The sequence below is a fragment of the Bombina bombina genome, chromosome 10 (genome assembly GCF_027579735.1).
Source record: "Bombina bombina isolate aBomBom1 chromosome 10, aBomBom1.pri, whole genome shotgun sequence".
NCBI classification, from domain to species: Eukaryota; Metazoa; Chordata; class Amphibia; order Anura; family Bombinatoridae; genus Bombina; species Bombina bombina.
In genome coordinates, this window is record NC_069508.1 from 32793914 (window position 1) to 32815257 (window position 21344).

At 38.9% G+C, this 21344-nt stretch overlaps 1 protein-coding gene across 1 annotated transcript in view; it reads left to right on the forward strand.

Annotated features, from left to right (window-relative positions):
• Positions 1–21344, forward strand: part of AXDND1 (axonemal dynein light chain domain containing 1) — a 109452-nt gene that overhangs the window by 62351 nt on the left and 25757 nt on the right. Inside the window, exons 12-16 of the mRNA XM_053693111.1 lie at positions 576–696; positions 2185–2286; positions 3008–3174; positions 8428–8503; positions 12043–12277. Coding sequence (XP_053549086.1) covers positions 576–696; positions 2185–2286; positions 3008–3174; positions 8428–8503; positions 12043–12277 — 701 coding nt within the window. The remainder of the gene's footprint in view (positions 1–575; positions 697–2184; positions 2287–3007; positions 3175–8427; positions 8504–12042; positions 12278–21344) is intronic.

The following is a 21344-nucleotide window of genomic DNA, read 5'->3' on the forward strand; positions in this document are numbered from 1 at the left end:
AAAGATTAAATATAAAGTAAAAACCCTCCCTCTGCTTTTTTTTATTATTCTCTTTATGTCTCGCTTTTCATTAGAAGGGATCTTGGCCCCTACATGGCAACCACACACAGGTCTACGTTTATTTAATTGGACTGTAATTATCATCCTATGTATAGACTCTAGCTTTGTGGAAATAACAAAGTATATGTATCACTTTTGTCTGGTTTGTCGTGAATGTAATAGATCTTATTACTAGAAATAAAGTTAAAAAAATAATCCTCCTTCTCTCTGTCCTTTCCTCCCTTTCTTCCTCCTCTCTCCACCTCTCCTCTTCCTTCATTCCTCTCACTCATCCTTTATTTCACTAATCTTCCTTTATGCCTCTCATCCTTCTGTCTTTTCATTCACCCTTCTTCATTCCTTCCTCCTTAACTTTTTCTTTTTCTTCATTCCTTCCTCCCCTATCTTCATTTATCCCTTCCTTCCTTGCATGCTTCTTTCCTCCCTCTCTCCAGTTCTTCCTTTAGTCATTCATTCCTCCTTCCCTCCCTCCCTCCCATCCTTTCCTTCACTAAACTGCCATCTGTTTTATCCAGTCTTCTGCAAGAGTACCGTGAGCTGTACGAGTTACAAAGGAGTCGTCTTGAGACCCAACTGGGTCATTTAACAGAAGAGAGGGATCTCTGGAGCTCTGCTACATACAGATTAGCAAGAAAGGTGATCACAAACCACCGTCTGCTTCCTTGTACAATTTAGTGTTACCTGATTTAAGATATACAGCTCGATTTATCAAGCCCTTCTGCTCCCTAGATGATCCATTTATCCAGCCCACCTGAGAGTGTTTGTGTAACAATGTATAGTTTTGCTTATTTTTTTAATAACATTGTGCTGATTTTCAGTCTCCTAACCAAGCCCCAAATTATCAGATATAGACTCAAGTCTACAGATTCCTGCTGCTCCTGTTTGTGTAATGGGTCTTTTCATATGCAGGGGAGGGTCAACCCCTTTTACTGGGTGTCCCAGCCTAACCACATCAACAGTGCTAAACTGAGAGATTCTAAGTAAGTTTTTAAAAGGTTTTATACTGGATTTTTAGATCAGTATCTGTTCATATTATTCTTTATAGTAGTTATATAAACATTGGTGTATACTGTCCCTTTAACTATAACTTTGCTAGAGGTGTAGTAATTGCATAGATCCACTGTATGATTTTATTTAGTATTGAATAGTTGGATGGATAAATGGAATACAATCTGGGAATCAAAGGGTTAAGCTAAGGTGAAGAATATTTTGGCACTATTTAGTGCATATAATGTTAGTGGGTCTGCTAGTTTATGAACAATTAAAGGGATATGAAATCCATTTTTTTATCACGATTCAGAGCATGTTTGTAATTGTAAAATAATTGCATGTCTGTGTTTTTAGGGTAAAGTAGTCTTGCCGGATGGAACAATAAGCATCTCAGAAACGTCACAGATGCAATTCAGGAAATTCTGAGGCATTCTAGAGTTTTGCCCAGATTTTTCCACCTTAACTTTGTTAAAACCTCTTCAGTCTATGTTTCTTGTCACTTGAGCTGTGTCAGGGACAGATGTAAGGACAGATGCAAATCAGCTTGTATTCCAATCTGAGCAGATCATGTATAGAATGTGGCATGGTCAGTTATCTATGATGAAAGGGCAGTGGAATAAACAAAACTATCAGAGGTATTTTACAGCAAAAGCAGGCAAAATAAATAATTATTGTATAGTGCAATATTGGGGGGGGGTTTCCTTAAAGGGACATCAAACCCATTTTTTTTCTTGATTCAACATACAATTTTAAACAACTTTCCAATTTACTTCTGTTATCAAAATGGCTTCATTCTCTTGGTTTACTTTGTTAAAGGAGCAGTAATGTACTACTAGGAGCTAGCTAAACACACTAGGAGGCACATATATGCAGCCACCAATCAGCAGCTAGCTCCCAGTACTACATTGCTGATTCTGAGCCTACCTGGGTATGCTTTTCAACAAAAGGATACCAAGAATACAAAACAAATTAAATAATGGTAGTAAATTGGAAAATTGTTTAAAATCTCATGTTCTATCTAAATCATGAAAGAACAAATGTGTGTTCATATCCTTTAATTAAATATTTTATGGGGTAATACATAGTTTAATGTTTCTTTAAGACCTCCGTCTCTTACCATATGTTTTTCTGTAGGTAATTGAAGCAAATGAGCTGCAGTTGGCCCGTAGGCTTTACCTTAGTGAGAATTCCTGGACAAAAGTCATCAGACATTTCATTGTGCTTCTGGCTTCCAAGGTACAGTTCAACGTTCCCTGCAGTAAAGCTTTTCATATTGTTCACAACCACAATATAGCACCTCTTGTTAACCTATTTTACCATCCATTTGCAATACAAGATTGTGCGCTATTATTAGTACCCAGTGCAAGATAACGAACCCTATCAGTTGCACACCACTTGTAATCTAGGACTTTATAGTGAATTACATTTTGAGTTGACTGTCCCTTTAAAGGGACACTAAACTCAATTTTTTTTTCATGTTTCACATAGAGCATGCAATTTTAAATACCTTTCTAATTTACTCCTATTATCAATTGTTCTTTGTTCACATGCTATCTTTATTTGAAAAAGCAGGAATGTAAGCTTAAGAGCCGGCCCATTTTTGGTTCAGAACCTGAGTAGCGCTTCCTGATTGTTGGCTAAATGTAGCAGACTAATCAGCAAGCTCTACCCAGGGCTGAACCAAAAATGGGCCGGCTCCTTACCTTACATTTCTGCCTTTTTTAAATAAAGATAGCAAATGAACAAAGGAAAACTGATAACAGGAGTAAATTAGAAAATTGCTTAAAATTTTTGCTTTATCTGAATCATGAAAGAAAAAATGTGCGTTTAGTATCCCTTTAACTATGCAGGGGTTAATTCTATTATTGCACTTTTACGTCCCTTTAAACCACATACATTATTTACATTACTTAGTGACCAATAGAATTCTGTTAATATATATTTGTTTACTTCCCAGGACACAACTGACCTGTCCAGAATCCAGCAGACAACAGAGAAATGGCGGGAACATATGATTCACTTTGAACAGGATATAGAGCGCAATGAAGAGTCAAGTCGTGAAAAACTAAGGCGTATTCGCAGTGAACTGGAGAAGTGGCAGCTGCATTTCCAGGAAAACATCTTGTAAATTTATTTTTATCTTAATTTGCATATAAAGTTCACTATTGCAGGAAAATTTAAATTAAAGGGACACACAACCCAATTTCTTTCCATAAAGCAGGGAGAGTCCACGACTTCATTCCTTACTGTTGGGAAATACAACACCTGGACACCAGTAGGAGGCAAAGACACCCCAGCCAAAGGCTTAAATATCGCTCCCACTTCCCCTATCCCCACAGTCATTCTGAGGATATGAGACAGGGGGATAACAGCCTCCTAAATGGATTACTGCTTATTCCACTAGAGCAGTGGCTTCTTCCTGGGATTTTAAGAATGAAGCCTCAATAGATCAGATTTGTAAGGCAGCTACCTGGTCCTCCTTACATACTTTTTCTAAATTTTACAAGTTTGATGTGTTTGCTTCGGCTGAAGCAGCTTTCGGGAGAAAGGTTTTGCAGGCTGTGGTGCCCTCAGATTAGGGTCCGCCTTTTTTTTGTTCCCTCCCGTTATTCCTTCAGTGTCAACTGGAGCTTGGGTATTGTTTTCCCAACAGTAAGGAATGAAGTTGTGGACTCTTCCTGCCTTATGGAAAGAAAACAAAATATAATGCTTACCAGATAAATTCCTTTCTTTCCGGGCAGGGAGAGTCCACGACCCTGCTTGTACGTTATTCTTTGTTTGGGTGGCTCCCTTTTTGTTTTTCTTCTGGCACCTTTATACCCTGATGTTTCTCCTACTTTTCCTTAATCCTTTGGCAGAATGACTGGGGGATAGGGGAAGTGGGAGGGATATTTAAGCCTTTGGCTGGGGTGTCTTTGCCTCCTCCTGGTGGCCAGGTGTTGAATTCCAAACAGTAAGGAATGAAGTCGGGGACTCTCTCTGACAGGAAAGAAATTAATTTATCTGGTAAGCATACATTTTGCTTTATTTCTTTCATGATTCAGATAGAGCAGCAATTTTAAGCAACTTTCTCCTATTATAAATTTTCTTCTTAAATGGAAAGAGTCCACAGCTGCATTCATTACTTTTGGGAAATAAGAACCTGGCCACCAGGAGGAGGCAAAGACACCCCAGCCAAAGGCTTAAATACTCCTCCCACTCCCCTCATCCCCCAGTCATTTTTTGCCTTTCGTCCCAGGAGGATAGCGGAGAAGTATAAGAATTTTTTAATTTTTGTTTTTTGTCTCTTATGGAGGGTAGTACTCTTCGGCATGGGACAGGAGTTTTAAGTAGTCCTGTCAGTTTCTCTGTGAGGGCTTGGATGAAAGTTAGAGTCCGGAGATCCAGAGAGAGTCTTTCTGCAAAACCATCCCGACTCATATTAACAGCTCCTCAAGCTCCGCTGCCTGCTTCCTTCTCTCAAGTCCATGGCGGAGGCGATGCCACTTTTCGTCACACTTGAAAGGCCGTGTTCCTGTTCCATGGCGTAGATTCCGATAAGATCGTTTCTTGGCTGGAACTTTGAGGCCTTTGGAAGTGACGCAGCCTTTTGGTTGGGCACGCTTTTTTGGACTGTACGGTTCACCTTATGTTCGGGCTTGGTTACGCTCCGTTCCCCATTTCCGCATTCCTGACCGTGTGGCGAAGGAGATATTGTAGTCCACAGGGGTCTGGTCATAGGAGGTGGTGAGTGCCCCAGCCATTGTGGGTGTCTGGTGCTGTTTTTGTTTTAATACTTTAGTCCATATTGATATTTCCTCTATCCAGTTATGGAGGATTCTGATGCTGAGACTGTGCTCATTTCAGATTCAGTTACGGAGGATTCTGATACCGAGAATATTTTAATTTCAGATTCTGTGTCCGGTGATGACTCCGGATTGGCCTCGTTGACACATGTCGACCAGTTTTGTTCCGTATGCCATATGAGAGCTCCTGGTTCCCCGGAGGCGAGTTCCCTACCAAATCGTACTTCTCCACATGCGGGCAACCCAGTTTTTGGTTCCTCCATGCGGGGTGGTGTGTTCCCCCCGGAGGTTGCAGCACATTTTCGCTTCCAGATAATGTTAGCGATCGTCCGTCTACAGAGTCCAGACGTTCATTTGAGATTGTGCTCATGCCCTATTGTCCCGGGTCTTCCGCCTTGGGGTGGGCCTCTACAGTTCCCCGCGGGTGTAGCTGTTACGGAGTGTTGTGCCTTTCGTTACAGGATTGCGCGCCTTAGCGTATTGCTTAGACATCTTTTTAAGTTATTGAATGACCCTATCGTTAACAGATATGAGGACTTTCAGTCTGATAATGCAAATGGTGCACCTCATTAGACATGTGGGGTTATCTGATTTTTGTCATTTGTTTGAGATCTTTCCCAGTTTTTTGTAGATAGGATAGGGCTCCGTTTGGCTGGTCCTGCGGGCAGGCCTGTGTCTTTTGGGCGTTAACCTTCGGGTTGCCTTATTTTATTTTATATCCGATGGGATGTCTTTTATTTGTTTGTTTCCTTCGGGAACCATCTGGGATCGATACTCTTCGTTACTTCTTCGGAAGTTGTTTGGACATGTTAGTCCTATGTTTAACAATGTCTGTTTTCCTTTTTTCCCCTATGTTGGAGAATTTATACAGCTTGCCGGTTAGGACCCTGAGTACAGACTGGTCTTGTCGGGTTCGTTTGGTTTTGTGGCTGTTCAGACACATGGCGTTGTTTCTGCTGTATCGGTAGTAGCGCTAAGTGCTCAAGTTATCATTGTTTTTTATGTTCAACTAAGCATTCGAGAGGACCTGTGGGTTCACGAGGCGGGAAAGGATTGCTGCAGTCCTTATAGCCTTCAGTCATGGATGACCGGGCAGGGGAGTGTTCCGCTGCATCACTTTATCTGACATCTGATTTCATCAGAACCTAGAATTCCTCTTCCACATGGGGGGGGGGGCTGGCGGGCATAGTGCCCCGTTACCACTGGTTGAGTGGTTTGGCCTTCAGTTTTTAGGCTCCTAGATGGTCCTATGGGTCTTGATCCAACAGCTTGTATGGATAGCTGTCCAGCTTGCGGAAAGTTTTGCATTTTGAAACCTATTGCAGCTTTTGGCACCTTTAAAGGGGGGTGTCAGCTGTTTCTAATGTATCTAGATATGTTTCTTACTCTAGGCCGCATAAGGTCTGTCTGAATTATGAGACCTTGGGTCTTTTTCCATTGTCCTGGGTGGGTTAGATCTCCTTTTGGGGATCTGTGTTCCGGACGTTGGTTGATCCCGGTGGGCACTTGTTTAGCTCGGATTTTCCCGGAGCTGGGAAGGTTTAGCACCTTTTCTCTCCCCCATGTCCTCTGCCTGTGTGGAGGTGATGGGGAGACTAGCCCTGCTAGTAGGGTTTTGGGAACTTTGAGGTATCCCTTCTGTTGTCCTGTGGCCTTGTGAAGTCTCTACATTTGACTTCTTGCCTTGCTCCTGGAGAGTTGGACTTTATCTAGGGGTGGTTCCTTCATTTGGTCGGAGCTTTCGAGTTCTCTGCGCTGTCCAGATTTTCTGGATATGCTCCATTCTCTTTGTCTGTTTTTTTGGCCAGTCGGGGTGTTTAGTTCCAGGGTATAGTTGCCTGAACTATTAGGTACCCGGACCCGGGGAGGGCTTTGCCATCTTTACGCTCGTTCCTGTACCAGTTTCGGGATCTTTGTTCCCTTGTATTGGTAGCCCAGCTGGGTCTGCAGGTCAGGATGCCTGAGCGGTCTATGGGTCACGGTATCCTTTGGGATGTGTGAGCTTGCTGTGTCTATTCTGATAGCTCAGTCTGTTAGGAGATGTTTTTTTTCCTTGCTCCTGACAGGAGACGGTTTCCTCTTTCTTTGGGTTCTGAGGGTAATTCTCCTTCTCGGGGGGCCTTGATGGAGGCTTTGTGTTCCCCGTTTTAGGGACCTGTGAGTAGGTCTGGCAGCTTAGGTTGCCTGGAGCGTGCCCTCTGTCAGGGGCTGTTTTGTGCGGTCTGTTTCTTGATGACTGCTTCTTCTTCCTTGCAGCTAGCTGGAAAGCTTGCTTAGCGTTCTAATACACTGTGGCTACTCTGCACTGTAGCAAACCGAGGGTTACAAGTTCTAGCCCCGGCGAGGACTACTCAGCCTTCTTCCTTTTGAGGTTGATGAGAGGGGCAGTGCCCTGAGTCCCTTAAAGGGACAGTTCACCCAAAAAAATTCTCCCCTTTACGGCCTTTTAAAGCCGTAGTGGGTTGAAAGGCTTGCAAAGCCTTTGATAAATCGACCCCTATGGTGCCAAAACTGCTTTCATATAGTGTTTAAAAGTATTCTTGCAAAACTGCAGCCATATAGTTCTGCAGACATGTGCACACAACCTACCTAGGTATTCTCTTCAACAAATAATACCATTAGAACAAAGTAAATTTGCCTTCATCATACTTAAATTATTGTGAAATTTGCCTGACTTGCAACACACTGCACAGTGATTGTTTTAGAGCACAAGATGTTTGGTTTTTAAACATTCCTTTTATATGCATTTTTTTTATGCAATGCACTGCTGATATATATAAACAATATATAACAAAATCACATTAAGAACCCTTTAGAGTCATCATTCCCCGAGATGAGCACATTCTCTCCAGTGAGAGATCTGCTACGTATTAATTCATATATTTATTAGATTAACAAAGGAACTTCCGAAAAAAATCTTGTTCTGTTATATATTGTGGATAAGGAAAACATATCATAGCTCTAGATAAAATGATAGCATAGAATCTCATGTAACATTACATTTTAATACAAAATATCTCTCATATTTACCAGTCTGCACAAATAAAAGGTACAGTGATAACATTATTATGTAGTTTTAATGGGTCATTAATATCTGAACTATCTGGGAACTATGTAGTTTAATTACGTGAACAAGGAACATATGTATATTTGCATCTGAATTGTATTTGAAAACAAAAAAAAATCTTCAAAAAAACTTTGCTCACTTAGGTTAGGCTGAAGACTGCACAAGTTTATTGAGCAATATATGGCAATAGTGTTTGCAACAATATCATACACATAGTACTTGAGACATATGCTCGTTTCTGAGCATATCTCAGTATGCTATCATGGAAAGAATCTACCTTTCAACACAGGATACAAAAGGAAAAGCTACATTTGATGATAGCAGGAGATTGGATTTTTTTTTTTGCTTAAAATTGTATGCACTATCTGAATAACAAAAGAAAAACTTGGGGTTTCGTGTCTCTTTAATGGTATAAGAATATTACAAACAATAATTTACATACGTATATCTTATAGTAGCAGTCTGATGGAATATTTTCTTTCAGGGTTTGTCTTAATGCATTATCCATTTCTTTTACTTTACAAGTGTGGGCCAGTTGTACCAAACAGTTCCTGATGAAGTGGCGCTTGATATTTTGAAGGACATTAAGATCTGGGAAAATGTACGTGGTTCAGAGAGAAAGTACAGGTTATAAGTGTTTTGGGTACATTTCAATTCCATAAAGATGTCAGTTTTACTAAAATTAGTAAGTAAGAGATCTGTATGTAGCTCTGAAATGTTAGGCCAATATTAACATATTTTTTAGTTAATAAATAGTGAAACATATAAAAAGCATAATGCTCACTACAGTAAACGTATCAGTATTCATAGATTTATTATATCCGGCAAGAACACATAGAGGGGAATTAGACATAACACCATTAGAGGTAGTAAACACAAACACAGTGGGGGGCTTCAAGAATACCTGGGATAAGCTCAAGTCTGTCCTACATACTAATTAATGCCTGGGATAAGCATAAGGCTATCCTACATACTAATTAATGCCTGGGATAAGCATAAGGCTATCCTACATACTAATTAATGCCTGGGATAAGCATAAGGCTATCCTACATACTAATTAATGCCTGGGATAAGCATAAGGCTATCCTACATACTAATTAATGCCTAGGATAAGCATAAGGCTATCTTACATACTAATTAATGCCTGGGATAAGCATAAGGCTATCCTACATACTAATTAATGCATGGGATAAGCATAAGGCTATCCTACATACTAATTAATGTCTGGGATAAGCATAAGGCTATCCTACATACTAATTAATGCCTGGGATAAGCATAAGGCTATCCTACATACTAATTAATGCCTGGGATAAGCATAAGTCTATCCTACATACTAATTAATGCCTGGGATAAGCATAAGTCTATCCGACATACTAACTAATGCCTGAGATAAGCATGAGGCTATTCTACATTCGAATTACTGCCTGGGATAAGCATGAGGCTATCCTACATTCTAATTAATGCCTGGGATAAGCATAAGGCTATTCTACATTCTAATTAATGCCTGGGATAAGCATGAGGCTATCCTACATTCTAATTATTGCCTGGGATAAGCACAAGGCTATCCTACATACTAATTATTGTGTGGGATAAGTATAAGGCTATCCTACATACTAATTAATACCAGGGATAAGCATAAAGCTAGCTTACGTACTAGTTAATGCCTGAGATAAGCATAATGTTATCCTACATACTAATTAATGTCCGGGATAAGCATAAAGCTATCCTACATACAAATTAATGCCAGGGATAAGCATAAAGAAAGCTTACGTACTAGTTAATGCCTGGGATAAGTATATCCTACCAACTACTTAATTCTTGAGATAAGCATAATGTTATCCTACATACTAATTAAAGTCCGGGATAAGCACAAGGCTATCCTACATACTAATTATTGTATGGGATAAGTATAAGGCTATCCTACACACTACTTAATGCCTGGGATAAGCATAAGGATATCCTACCTACTACTTAATGCCTGGGATAAGCATAAGGATATCCTACCTACTAGTTAATGCCAGGGATTAGCATAAAGCTAGCTTACGTACTAGTTAATGCTTGAGATAAGTATAAGGTTATCCTACGTACTAATTAATGCCTGGGATAAGCATACGACTATCTTACGTACTAATTCATTCCTGGGATAAGCATAATGCTCTCCTACATACGAATAATGCCTGGGATAAGCATAATGCTATCCTACATACTAATTAATGCCTGGGATAAGCATAAGTTTGTCCTACGTACTAGTTAATGTCTGAGATAAGCATAAGGTTATCCTACGTACTAATTAATGCCTGGGATAAGCATAATGCTATCCTACGTACTAATTAATGTATGGGATAAGCATAAAGCTATCCTATGTACTAATTATTGCCTGGGATAAGTATAAGTCTATCCTACATACTAACTAATGCCTGGGATAAGCATAAGTCTATCCTACATACTAATTAATGCCTGGGATAAGCGTAAGTATATCCTACGTACTAGTTAATGTCTGAGATAAGCATAAGGTTATCCTGCATACTAATTAATGCCTGGGATAAGCATAATGCTATCCTACGTACTAATTAATGTCTGGGATAAGCATAAAGCTATCCTATGTACTAATTAATACCTGGGATAAGCATAAGTCTATCCTACATACTAATTAATGCCTGGGATAAGCGTAAGTCTATCCCACGTACTAGTTAATGTCTGAGATAAGCATAAGGTTATCCTGCATACTAATTAATGCCTGGGATAAGCATAATGCTATCCTATGTACTAATTAATGTCTGGGATAAGCATAAAGCTATCCTACGTACTAATTAATACCTGGGATAAGCATAAGTCTATCCTACATACTAATTAATGCCTGGGATAAGCATAAGTCTAGCCTACGTACTAGTTAATGTCTGAGATAAGCATAAGGTTATTTTTGTACTAATTAATACCTTGGATAAGCATAAGGCTATCACATAGAAGAAAATATTTTTAGTTTAATACACATTACAATATATACAAAATTAATAAAAAAATATTTTGTACGTTAAAAGGTGTTTGAGTGGAAAGGGCTCCAAAGTTTATATATATATATGACTATGAGCAAGATTTATGACAGGGCGAATGCACTGATGGGTTGCGTGAGGGTAGGGGGCGGTATGGCACAAGTGTTCCCTTGTGCAATGATAAATATGGTGAACAAATTCGCTCCACAATTTGCAATAAGATGAGGAGAGGTTCAATACATGTGAATCCTGTCCGCTCGCAAATCTATAAATCTTGCTCTATATATGTGTATACATATGTATATTTGTATGTATAAACATATATATATATATATATATATATACACACATACAGATATTTAGGCATATATAGATATATACAATACCCCTTCCCATTCAAAAACCTTCTCATATACCATATCCCTTTTAACCCTTTTAAAACATATAAAACAAATACAATTTACGCTAGGTCTTCAGGCGCACTAATCCTTTGCGCTCGACCACAACCAATTACTTTCAACTTTCAATATGCTCATAAGTTAGCGTGGTTGCAATATTTCTTAGCACACCACTTGTAATGTAGCCCTAAATGTTTAGTTATGCACAGTATACTTTCAGCAATTATTTTTCCCCATTTTATGTCATTTAATTCTTAAAATTGTGTTGAAGTGCAAACTGCAGACTTCAAAAGCCTAACCCTCCAATATATAGATCCCTAATTTGCCACAGCAGAGATAGTCAAGTTTTGCTTAACAAATGACAGCCGCGAGCCTTGTCTACTCCAGTAACAAAGTCACATTTTCTCCCCCACATAAGGCAAGTTGAGGGTGGAGTTTGGCCATTGAAAAACAATTGCAGCAAACAAGTTATTAATCTATTTGAATATCTTTCACATTGAGCCTGTTTGTACTTAAAAGTTGTCTTTACAAGGTATTTTATGTTCCTTTAAATCAAATCTTTATCACTGAAGTATTTTATATGTACACTAGTCATTGGTCTATTTTCTGTCTTACACAAGCAAATCTTTATTAGTTTAACTTATTTCTAAACACAAAATATTAATTGTAATTGTGACACGGATGAGCATTTGGTATTTATATATAAATAGCATGAAATTAATGCTTTTTTATAAACCTATTTAATTTAAAAGATGCTGACTGAAGAACTGCAGCGGTTTGAAGGAGATCTACTCCTGGGAAATCGAGATTCTCTGAAAACTGCATCTGATATTCATAAGCGATGGGTTGAACTTGCAGAGAGAGTTCTTAGAAGACACCGAAGAATGAACGGGGAGTTGGCCCCAGAGCACAAAGCCATGGAAGATATGAACCAGAGCATTAGTCAGTTGTACGAGCAATATGCCAGGAGAATCGAGGGTGAAAATGGTAAGTAAAACATATACAGATTTTTCTTTCATGTAATTAGCAAGAGTCCATGAGCTAGTGACGTATGGGATATACATTCCTACCAGGAGGGGCAAAGTTTCCCAAACCTTATAATGCCTATAAATACACCCCTCACCACACCCACAATTCAGTTTTACAAACTTTGCCTCCGATGGAGGTGGTGAAGTAAGTTTGTGCTAGATTCTACGTTGATATGCGCTCCGCAGCAAGTTGGAGCCCGGTTTTCCTCTCAGCGTGCAGTGAATGTCAGAGGGATGTGAGGAGAGTATTGCCTATTTGAATGCAATGATCTCCTTCTACGGGGTCTATTTCATAGGTTCTCTGTTATCGGTCGTAGAGATTCATCTCTTACCTCCCTTTTCAGATCGACGATATACTCTTATATATACCATTACCTCTGCTGATTCTCGTTTCAGTACTGGTTTGGCTTTCTACAAACATGTAGATGAGTGTCCTGGGGTAAGTAAGTCTTATTTTCTGTGACACTCTAAGCTATGGTTAAGCACTTTTATATAAAGTTCTAAATATATGTATTCAAACATTTATTTGCCTTGACTCAGGATGTTCAACATTCCTTATTTTCAGACAGTCAGTTTCATACTTGGGATAAATGCATTTGTTTCAATCATTTTTTCTTACCTTAAAAAATTTGACTTTTTCCCTGTGGGCTGTTAGGCTCGCGGGGGCTGAAAATGCTTCATTTTATTGCGTCATTCTTGGCGCTGACTTTTTTTTTTTCTGTTTCCGGCGTCATACGTGTCGCCGGAAGTTGCGTCATTTTTTGACGTTTTTTTGCGTCAAAAGTGTCGGCGTTCCGGATGTAGCGTCATTTTTGGCGCCAAAAGCATTTAGGCGCCAAATAATGTGGGCGTCTTATTTGGCGCTAAAAAATATGGGCGTCATTTTTGTCTCCACATTATTTAAGTCTCATTATTTATTGCTTCTGGTTGCTAGAAGCTTGTTCACTGGCATTTTTTTCCCATTCCTGAAACTGTCATTTAAGGAATTTGATCAATTTTGCTTTATATGTTGTTTTTTCTATTACATATTGCAAGATGTTCCACGTTGCAACTGAGTCAAAAGATACTTCAGGAAAATCGCTGCCCGGTGCTGGAGCTACCAAGCTAAGTGTATCTGCTATAAATTTTTGGTATCTGTTTCTCCAGCTGTTGTTTGTATTGCATGTCATGACAAACTTATTAATGCAGATAAAATTTCCTTTAGTACTGTTATATTACCTGTTGCTGTTCCGTCAACATCTAATTTTCAGAGTGTTCCTGATAACATAAGAGATTTTATTTTTTAAATCCATTAAGAAGGCTATGTCTGTTATTTTTCCTTCTAGTTTACATAAAAGTCTTTTAAAACTTCTCTTTTTTCAGATGAATTTTTAAATGAACATCATCATTCTGATACTGATAATGGTTCTTCTGGTTCAGAGGTTTCTGTCTCAGAGGTTGATGCTGATAAATCTTTGTATTTGTTCAAGATGGAATTTATTCGTTCTTTATTTAAAGAAGTATTAATTGCATTAGAAATAGAGGATTCTGGTCCTCTTGATACTAAATCTAAACGTTTAAATAAGGTTTTTAAATCTCCTGTAGTTATTCCAGAAGTGTTTTCTCTCCCTGATGCTATTTCTGAAGTAATTTCCAGGGAATGGAATAATTTGGGTAATTCATTTACTCCTTCTAAACGTTTAAGCAATTATATCCTGTGCCATCTGACAGATTAGAGTTTTTTGGGACAAAATCCCTAAGGTTAATGGGGCTGTCTCTACTCCTGCTAAACGTACTACTATTCCTACGGCAGATAGTACTTCATTTAAGGATCCTTTAGATAGGAAAATTGAATCCTTTCTAAGAAAAGCTTACTTATGTTCAGGTAATCTTCTTAGACCTGCTATATTTTTAGCGGATGTTGCTGCAGCTTCAACTTTTTGGTTAGAAGCTTTAGCGCAACAAGTAACAGATCATAATTTTATAGCATTATTATTATTCTATAACATGCTAATAATTTTATTTGTGATACCATCTTTTGATATCATTAGAGTTGATGTCAGGTATATGTCTCTAGCTATTTTAGCTAGAAAAGCTTTATGGCTTAAAACTTGGAATGCTGATATGTCTTCTAAGTCAACTTTGCTTTCCCTTTCTTTCCAGGGTAATAAATTATTCGGTTCTCAGTTGGATTCTATTATCTCAACTGTTACTGGAGGGAAGGGAACTTTTTTACCAAAGGATAAAAAATCTAAGGTAAATTTAGGTCTAATAATCGTTTTCGTTCCTTTCCTCACAACAAGGAACAAAAGCCTGATCCTTCATCCTCAGGAGCGGTATCAGTTTGGAAACCATTTCCAGTTTGGAATATATCCAAGCCTTATAGAAACCTAAAGGTGCGGCCCTCTTTCCAGCTCAGCTGGTATGGGGCAGATTACGTTTTCTTCAAAGAAATTTGGATCAATTCCGTTCACAATCTCTGGTTTCAGAACATTGTTTCAGAAAGGTACAGAATTGGCTTCAAGTTAAGGCCTCCTGCAAAGAGATTTTTTTCTTTCCCGTGTCCCAGTAAACACAGCAAAGGCTCAGCATTTCTGAAATGTGTTTCAGATCTAGAGTTGGCTGGAGTAATTATGCCAGTTCCAGTTCTGGAACAGGGGCTGGGGTTTTATTCTATCTCTTCATTGTACCAAAGAAGGTCAATTCCTTCAGACCAGTTCCGGATCTATCAATATTCAATCGTTATGTAAGGATACCAACATTCAAGATGGTAACTGTAGGACTATCCTGCCTTTTGTTTAGCAAGGGCATTATATGTCTACAATAGATTTACAGGATGCATATCTGCATATTCCGATTCATCCAGATCACTTTTAGTTTCTGAGATTCTCTTTTTAGACAAGCATTACCAGTTTTGTGGCTCTACCGTTTGGCCTAGCATCAGCTCCAAGAATTTTTTCAAAGGTTCTCGGTGCCCTTCTATCTGTAATCAGAGAACAGGGTTTTGGTATTTCCTTATTTGGACGATATCTTGGTACTTGCTCAGTCTTTACATATTCGCAGAATCTCATACGAATCGACTTGTGTTGTTTCTTCAAGATCATGATTGGAGGATCAATTTACCAATCAGTTCATTGATTCCTCAGACAAGGGTAACCTTTTTAGGTTTCCAGATAGATTCAGTGTCTATGACTCTGTCCTTGTCAGACAAGAGAAGTTTAACATTGATATCAGCTTGTCAAAACCTTCAGTCACAATCATTCCCTTTGGTAGCCTTATGCATGGAAATTTTAGGTCTTAGGACTGCCACATCGGATGCGATCTCCTTTGCTCGTTTTCACATGCGACCTCTTCAGCTCTGTATGCTGAACCAATGGTGCAGGGATTACACAAAGATATCTCAATTAATATCTTTAAACCGATTATACGACACTCTCTGACATGGTGGACAGATCACCATCGTTTAGTTCAGGGGGCTTCTTTGTTCTTCCGACCTGGACTATAATCTCAACAGATGCAAGTCTTACAGGTTGGGGAGCTGTGTGGGGGTCTCTGACGGCACAAGGGGTTTGGGAATCTCAGGAGGTGAGATTACCGATCAATATTTTGGAACTCCGTGCAATTTTCAGAGCTCTTCAGTCTTGGCCTCTTCTGAAGAGAGAGTTGTTCATTTGTTTTCAGATAGACAATGTCACAACTGTGGCATACATCAATCATCAAGGAGGGACTCACAGTCCTCTGGCTATGAAAGAAGTATCTCGAATTTTGGTTTGGGCGGAATCCAGCTCCTGTCTAATCTCTGCGGTTCATATCCCAGGTATAGACAATTGGGAAGCGGATTATCTCAGTCGCCAAACGTTGCATCCGGGCGAATGGTCTCTTCACCCAGAGGTATTTCTTCAGATTGTTCAAATGTGGGAACTCCCAGAAATAGATCTGATGGCTTCTCATCTAAACAAGAAACTTCCCTGGTATCTGTCCAGATCCCGGGATCCTCGGGCGGAGGCAGTGGATGCATTATCACTTCCTTACAAGTATCATCCTGCCTATATCTTTCCGCCTCTAGTTCTTCTTCCAAGAGTATTCTCCAAGATTCTAAAGGAATGCTCGTTTGTCCTGCTGGTAGCTCCAGCATGGCCTCACAGGTTTTAGTATGCGGATCTTGTCCGGATGGCCTCTTGCCAGCTGTGGACTCTTCCGTTAAGACCAGACTTTCTGTCGCAAGGTCCTTTTTTCCATCAGGATCTCAAATTCTTAAATTTTAAGGTATGGAGTTTGAACGCTTGATTCTTGGTCAAAGAGGTTTCTCTGACTCTGTGATTGATACTATGTGACAGGCTCGTAAATCTGTATCTAGAGAGATATATTATAGAGTCTGGAAGACTTATATTTCTTAGTGACTTTCTCATCTTTTTTCTTGGCATTCTTTTTGAATACCGAGAATTTTACAGTTTCTTCAGGATGGTTTAGATAAAGGTTTGTCCGCAAGTTCCTTGAAAAGACAAATCTCTGCTCTTTCTGTTCTTTTTCACAGAAGGATTGCTAATCTTCCTGATATTCATTGTTTTGTACAAGCTTTGGTTCGTATAAAACCTGTCATTAAGTCAATTTCTCCTCCTTGGAGTTTGAATTTGGTTCTGGGGGCTCTTCAAGCTCCTCCTTTTGAACCCATTTATTCTTTGGTCGTTATATTACTTTCTTGGAAAGTTTTGTTTCTTTTGGCCATCTCTTCTGCCAGAAGAGTCTCTGAATTATCTGCTCTTTCTTGTGAGTCTCCTTTTCTGATTTTGCATCAGGATAAGGCGGTGCTGCGAACTTCTTTTGAATTTTTTACCTAAGGTTGTGAATTCTAACAAAATTAGTAGAGAAATTGTGCTTCCTTCATTATGTCCTAATCCTATGAATTCTAAGGAGAAATCATTGCATTCTTTGGATGCTGTTAGAGTTTTGTAATATTATGTTGAAGCTACTAAGTCTTTCCGAAAGACTTCTAGTCTATTTGTCATCTTTTCCGGTTCTAGAAAAGGCCAGAAAGCTTCTGCCATTTCTTTGGCATCTTGGTTGAAATCTTTATTTCATCATGCCTATGTCGAGTCGGGTAAAATTCCGCCTCGAAGGATTACAGCTCATTCTACTAGGTCAGTTTCTACTTCCTGGGCGTTTAGGAATGAAGCTTCGGTTGATCAGATTTGCAAAGCAGCAACTTGGTCCTCTTTGCATACTTTTACTAAATTCTACCATTTTGATGTGTTTTCTTCTTCTGAAGCAGGTTTTGGTAGAAAAGTACTTCAGGCAGCGGTTTCAGTTTGAATCTTCTGCTTATGTTTTTCATTAAACTTTATTCTGGGTGTGGATTATTTTCAGCAGGAATTGGCTGTCTTTATTTTATCCCTCCCTCTCTAGTGACTCTTGTGTGGAAAGATCCACATCTTGGGTAGTCATTATCCCATACGTCACTAGCTCATGGACTCTTGCTAATTACATGAAAGAAAACATAATTTATGTAAGAACTTACCTGATAAATTCATTTCTTTCATATTAGCAAGAGTCCATGAGGCCCGCCCTTTTTTGTGGTGGTTATGATTTTTTTGTATAAAGCACAATTATTCCAATTCCTTATTTTATATGCTTTCGCACTTTTTTCTTATCACCCCACTTCTTGGCTATTCGTTAAACTGAATTGTGGGTGTGGTGAGGGGTGTATTTATAGGCATTTTAAGGTTTGGGAAACTTTGCCCCTCCTGGTAGGAATGTATATCCCATACGTCACTAGCTCATGGACTCTTGCTAATATGAAAGAAATGAATTTATCAGGTAAGTTCTTACATAAATTATGTTATATCTAGTTGGCTTTGCACATATCTTAGTGTGTCTCACTTGCACAAGAGGATATTCAGCTCCGAAAAGAGCCGACTACCGAAAATAGCCTCCTACTTCCGTATTCGTCAGGGAACAAAACTGCTGAATAGACATCTCTATTTATATCGGAGGTAGGTTTAGGAGTGCGCTCGTATGTTGAGCTCTGAATATATAACATTGTTACAAATACTGCTGCCTTGTAGGGCTAAAGAAACCAGCACACTCCTGAATGTATCTAGATAGGCTATCAAATGTTTAAAAAAAAGACAAAGAGGTAACGTTGATAATACACATACATCCTATTTTGTTTTTTCTTATTGCATGCTCTTTCTGAATCATGAAAGTTTAATCTATGTCCCTTAAAGCCTGTTTAATCTGTGCTCAGACACCTCAGATTATAGGTGTGGACAACATGCTACACAGTGGTTACTTGGTGGGTTCAGGAGCCTCTGATTGGTCAAGGCAAATGAGATAAACACATTAACATAAAAGGATTATACAGGAACACAAATTTGCATATCAATGGACCTTAAATATTATCTTATGGAGTAGTAAGAGTATTAATGTGTTGTTATTGTTAAAGGCATACAAAAAAAACCAAAAAATGATTTTGTGATTCAGATGGAAAATACTATTTTTAAAAGTTTAAAAAATGTAATTCTAATATCAAATTTGCTTTGTTCTTATGTTATTCTTTGTTGAAGAGATACTTAGGTAGGAGACTGGAGGACTACGTGGCAGGAAATAGTGCTGCCCTCTACTGCTCTTGCAATTAGATAACATTCTGGTTAAACGGTTGCCGTATAGTGCTCCAGACACATGCGCGCTCCTGAGCGTACGTCCCTGATTTTCAACAAAAGATACCAAGAGAACAAAGAAAATTTTATAATAGAAGTAAACTAGAAAGTTGTTAAAAATTGCTGCTATCTGAATCGTGAAAGAAAATTGTTGTGTTTGATATCCCTTTTAATACATTTTTATTTTTACATCTACATCCCTTCTCTGTTTCTTAGCGTAGACCACTGGTTTTAAAAAGTGTCCTCAGACCTCCCTAAAAGGCCACATTTTGAGGATATATGAACTGGAGCACAGGTGAAATAATCAGCTGATTAGTAAACGTGGTTATTTTACCTGCTATAACCCAAGCTAATCCTTAAAACCTGACCTGTTGGGGAGGCCTGAGGACAGGTTTGAAAAACAGTGGCATAGAGGGATATTAATCTCAAAATGTAATTTTTTTTACTCATATGCTAAATCACTTGAAACTGATGCAGTATAACTGTAAAAAGCTGACAGGAAAATATCCCCTGAGCATCTCTATGTAAAAAAGGAAGATATTTTACCTCACAATTTCCTCAGCTCAGCAGAGTAAGTTCTGTGTAAAAAGTTATATTCAGCTGCTCCCAGCTGCAGGTAACAAAAAATATTAAAAAATGGAGAAATGACAGGACTCATACAGGAAAGAGGTTTACACACACCCCAAGACCCTTTAATACGGATTCACACCTTGCTAGATAATAATAAGCTAATGTCAAAACAACAAGTCGATTCCCTTTCTCTCCCCTTCTTTACCTCCTGGTTCAACTATCATCAAGCGAGACATTTCATACTCACACACAAACAAAAAGCTGACTTCTTGCGACCCTTAACAAAATTCGAGCAATATTGCTTGAGTGACCTAAAGGCTCTTAGATCTGTTTCCACTCTATATAAACTAGTGTTGGAAAATAGGTTCCCAAGCTTACCCTTATACACCGCAGGATGGGACAGGGAGCTAGACACAACCACAAGCAAAGCAGACTGGCATAATAGATTCGAAAATCTATCACACTCCGCACATTCCTCAAGAGCAAAGGAAACAAACATAAAAATTTTCACCCGCTGGTATCTCACCCCAACCAAAATTAAGCGTATCTTTAGAAGCAGCTCAGATGCATGCTGGAGAGGCTGTAGTCAACCTGGAAGTATGACTCATATATGGTGGGACTGTGTGCCCATAAGAAACTTCTGGACAGCAGTGTTCCGAGAAATTAACGCTGTTCTTGCCACACAACTCCTCCCAAGCATAGAAACGGCCCTTTTACATGACTCCCCCCAAATAACATGTAAAATCCGTAGACAACTATTCCACATTATGGTAAACACTGCGAAACAAATGATTCCCAGATGTTGGAAATCCACTAAAATCCCCACTATTAGCGAATGGAAGAAACTGGTCAACTCTGACTTGATATTAGAAAGATTCCATTACCTTCAAATCGGCAAATTAGATTTCTATGAGAACATGTTACTCCTCTGGGAGCTAGATAGATATAAACCTTAGTTAGCCCATCTGATCAACACCCAGTTGAGCCCATGGTAGGTTAACCATATAAATACCTCCCCATTAATCTCTCGATCAAGCTTATTCAGAGCCATTGTGATGCCCATCTCCTCACCCGAGTGCACAAGGTCTATTTATCGATATTGTCATTTATTCTGTTATTGTTATTATTTTTTCTTCTTTTTCCTTAGTTGATTTATTGGGACTCAAGTATTTTAATCTTTGGTGGTTTTTCAATGTAATTCTTTGTCCACGCCAGACAAGGTTGCTAAGCAAAGGCTTGGTCAGCCATACGGTCTTCACTATTATTTACAAATGACAGTCCACTTATAGAAATGAGTAATATTCCTGAAACTATATTGTCTTGTATCACCTACCTTTATGCACAGATAAAGGGACTAAATCTCACATGGACTGCATACTCGACTACTGGACTCGAGAAGTTTAATTTATCCACCAGAACTGTCTGTAATTGTATATGATTCCCGTCATGCTCACTGTTGGTTTAATGCTATTGTATGTTTTTTTTTTCCTCTTATGCTGTTGAAAACCCAATAAAAAACAACTATATATAAAAAAAAAAAAATGGAGAAATGAACAGCAGCCAATCAGCATCAGTAGTGCTGAGGTCATGAACTCTTTTACTGTGATCTCATGAGATTTGACTTAACTCTCATGAGATTTCATTGTAAACTTCCTTACACTGAATAGGGAAATAAGATGAGTGTGCATGTAAGCTCGCTCCTTCCGCTGTCCCAGGACAGACATACTTTTTTGTTTAGAAGTCCTTTACAATGGGATGTGGCTACTGAGGAACTTTTGAGGTAAAATATCTTTCTTTTTTACATAGAGATGTTCAGGAGAT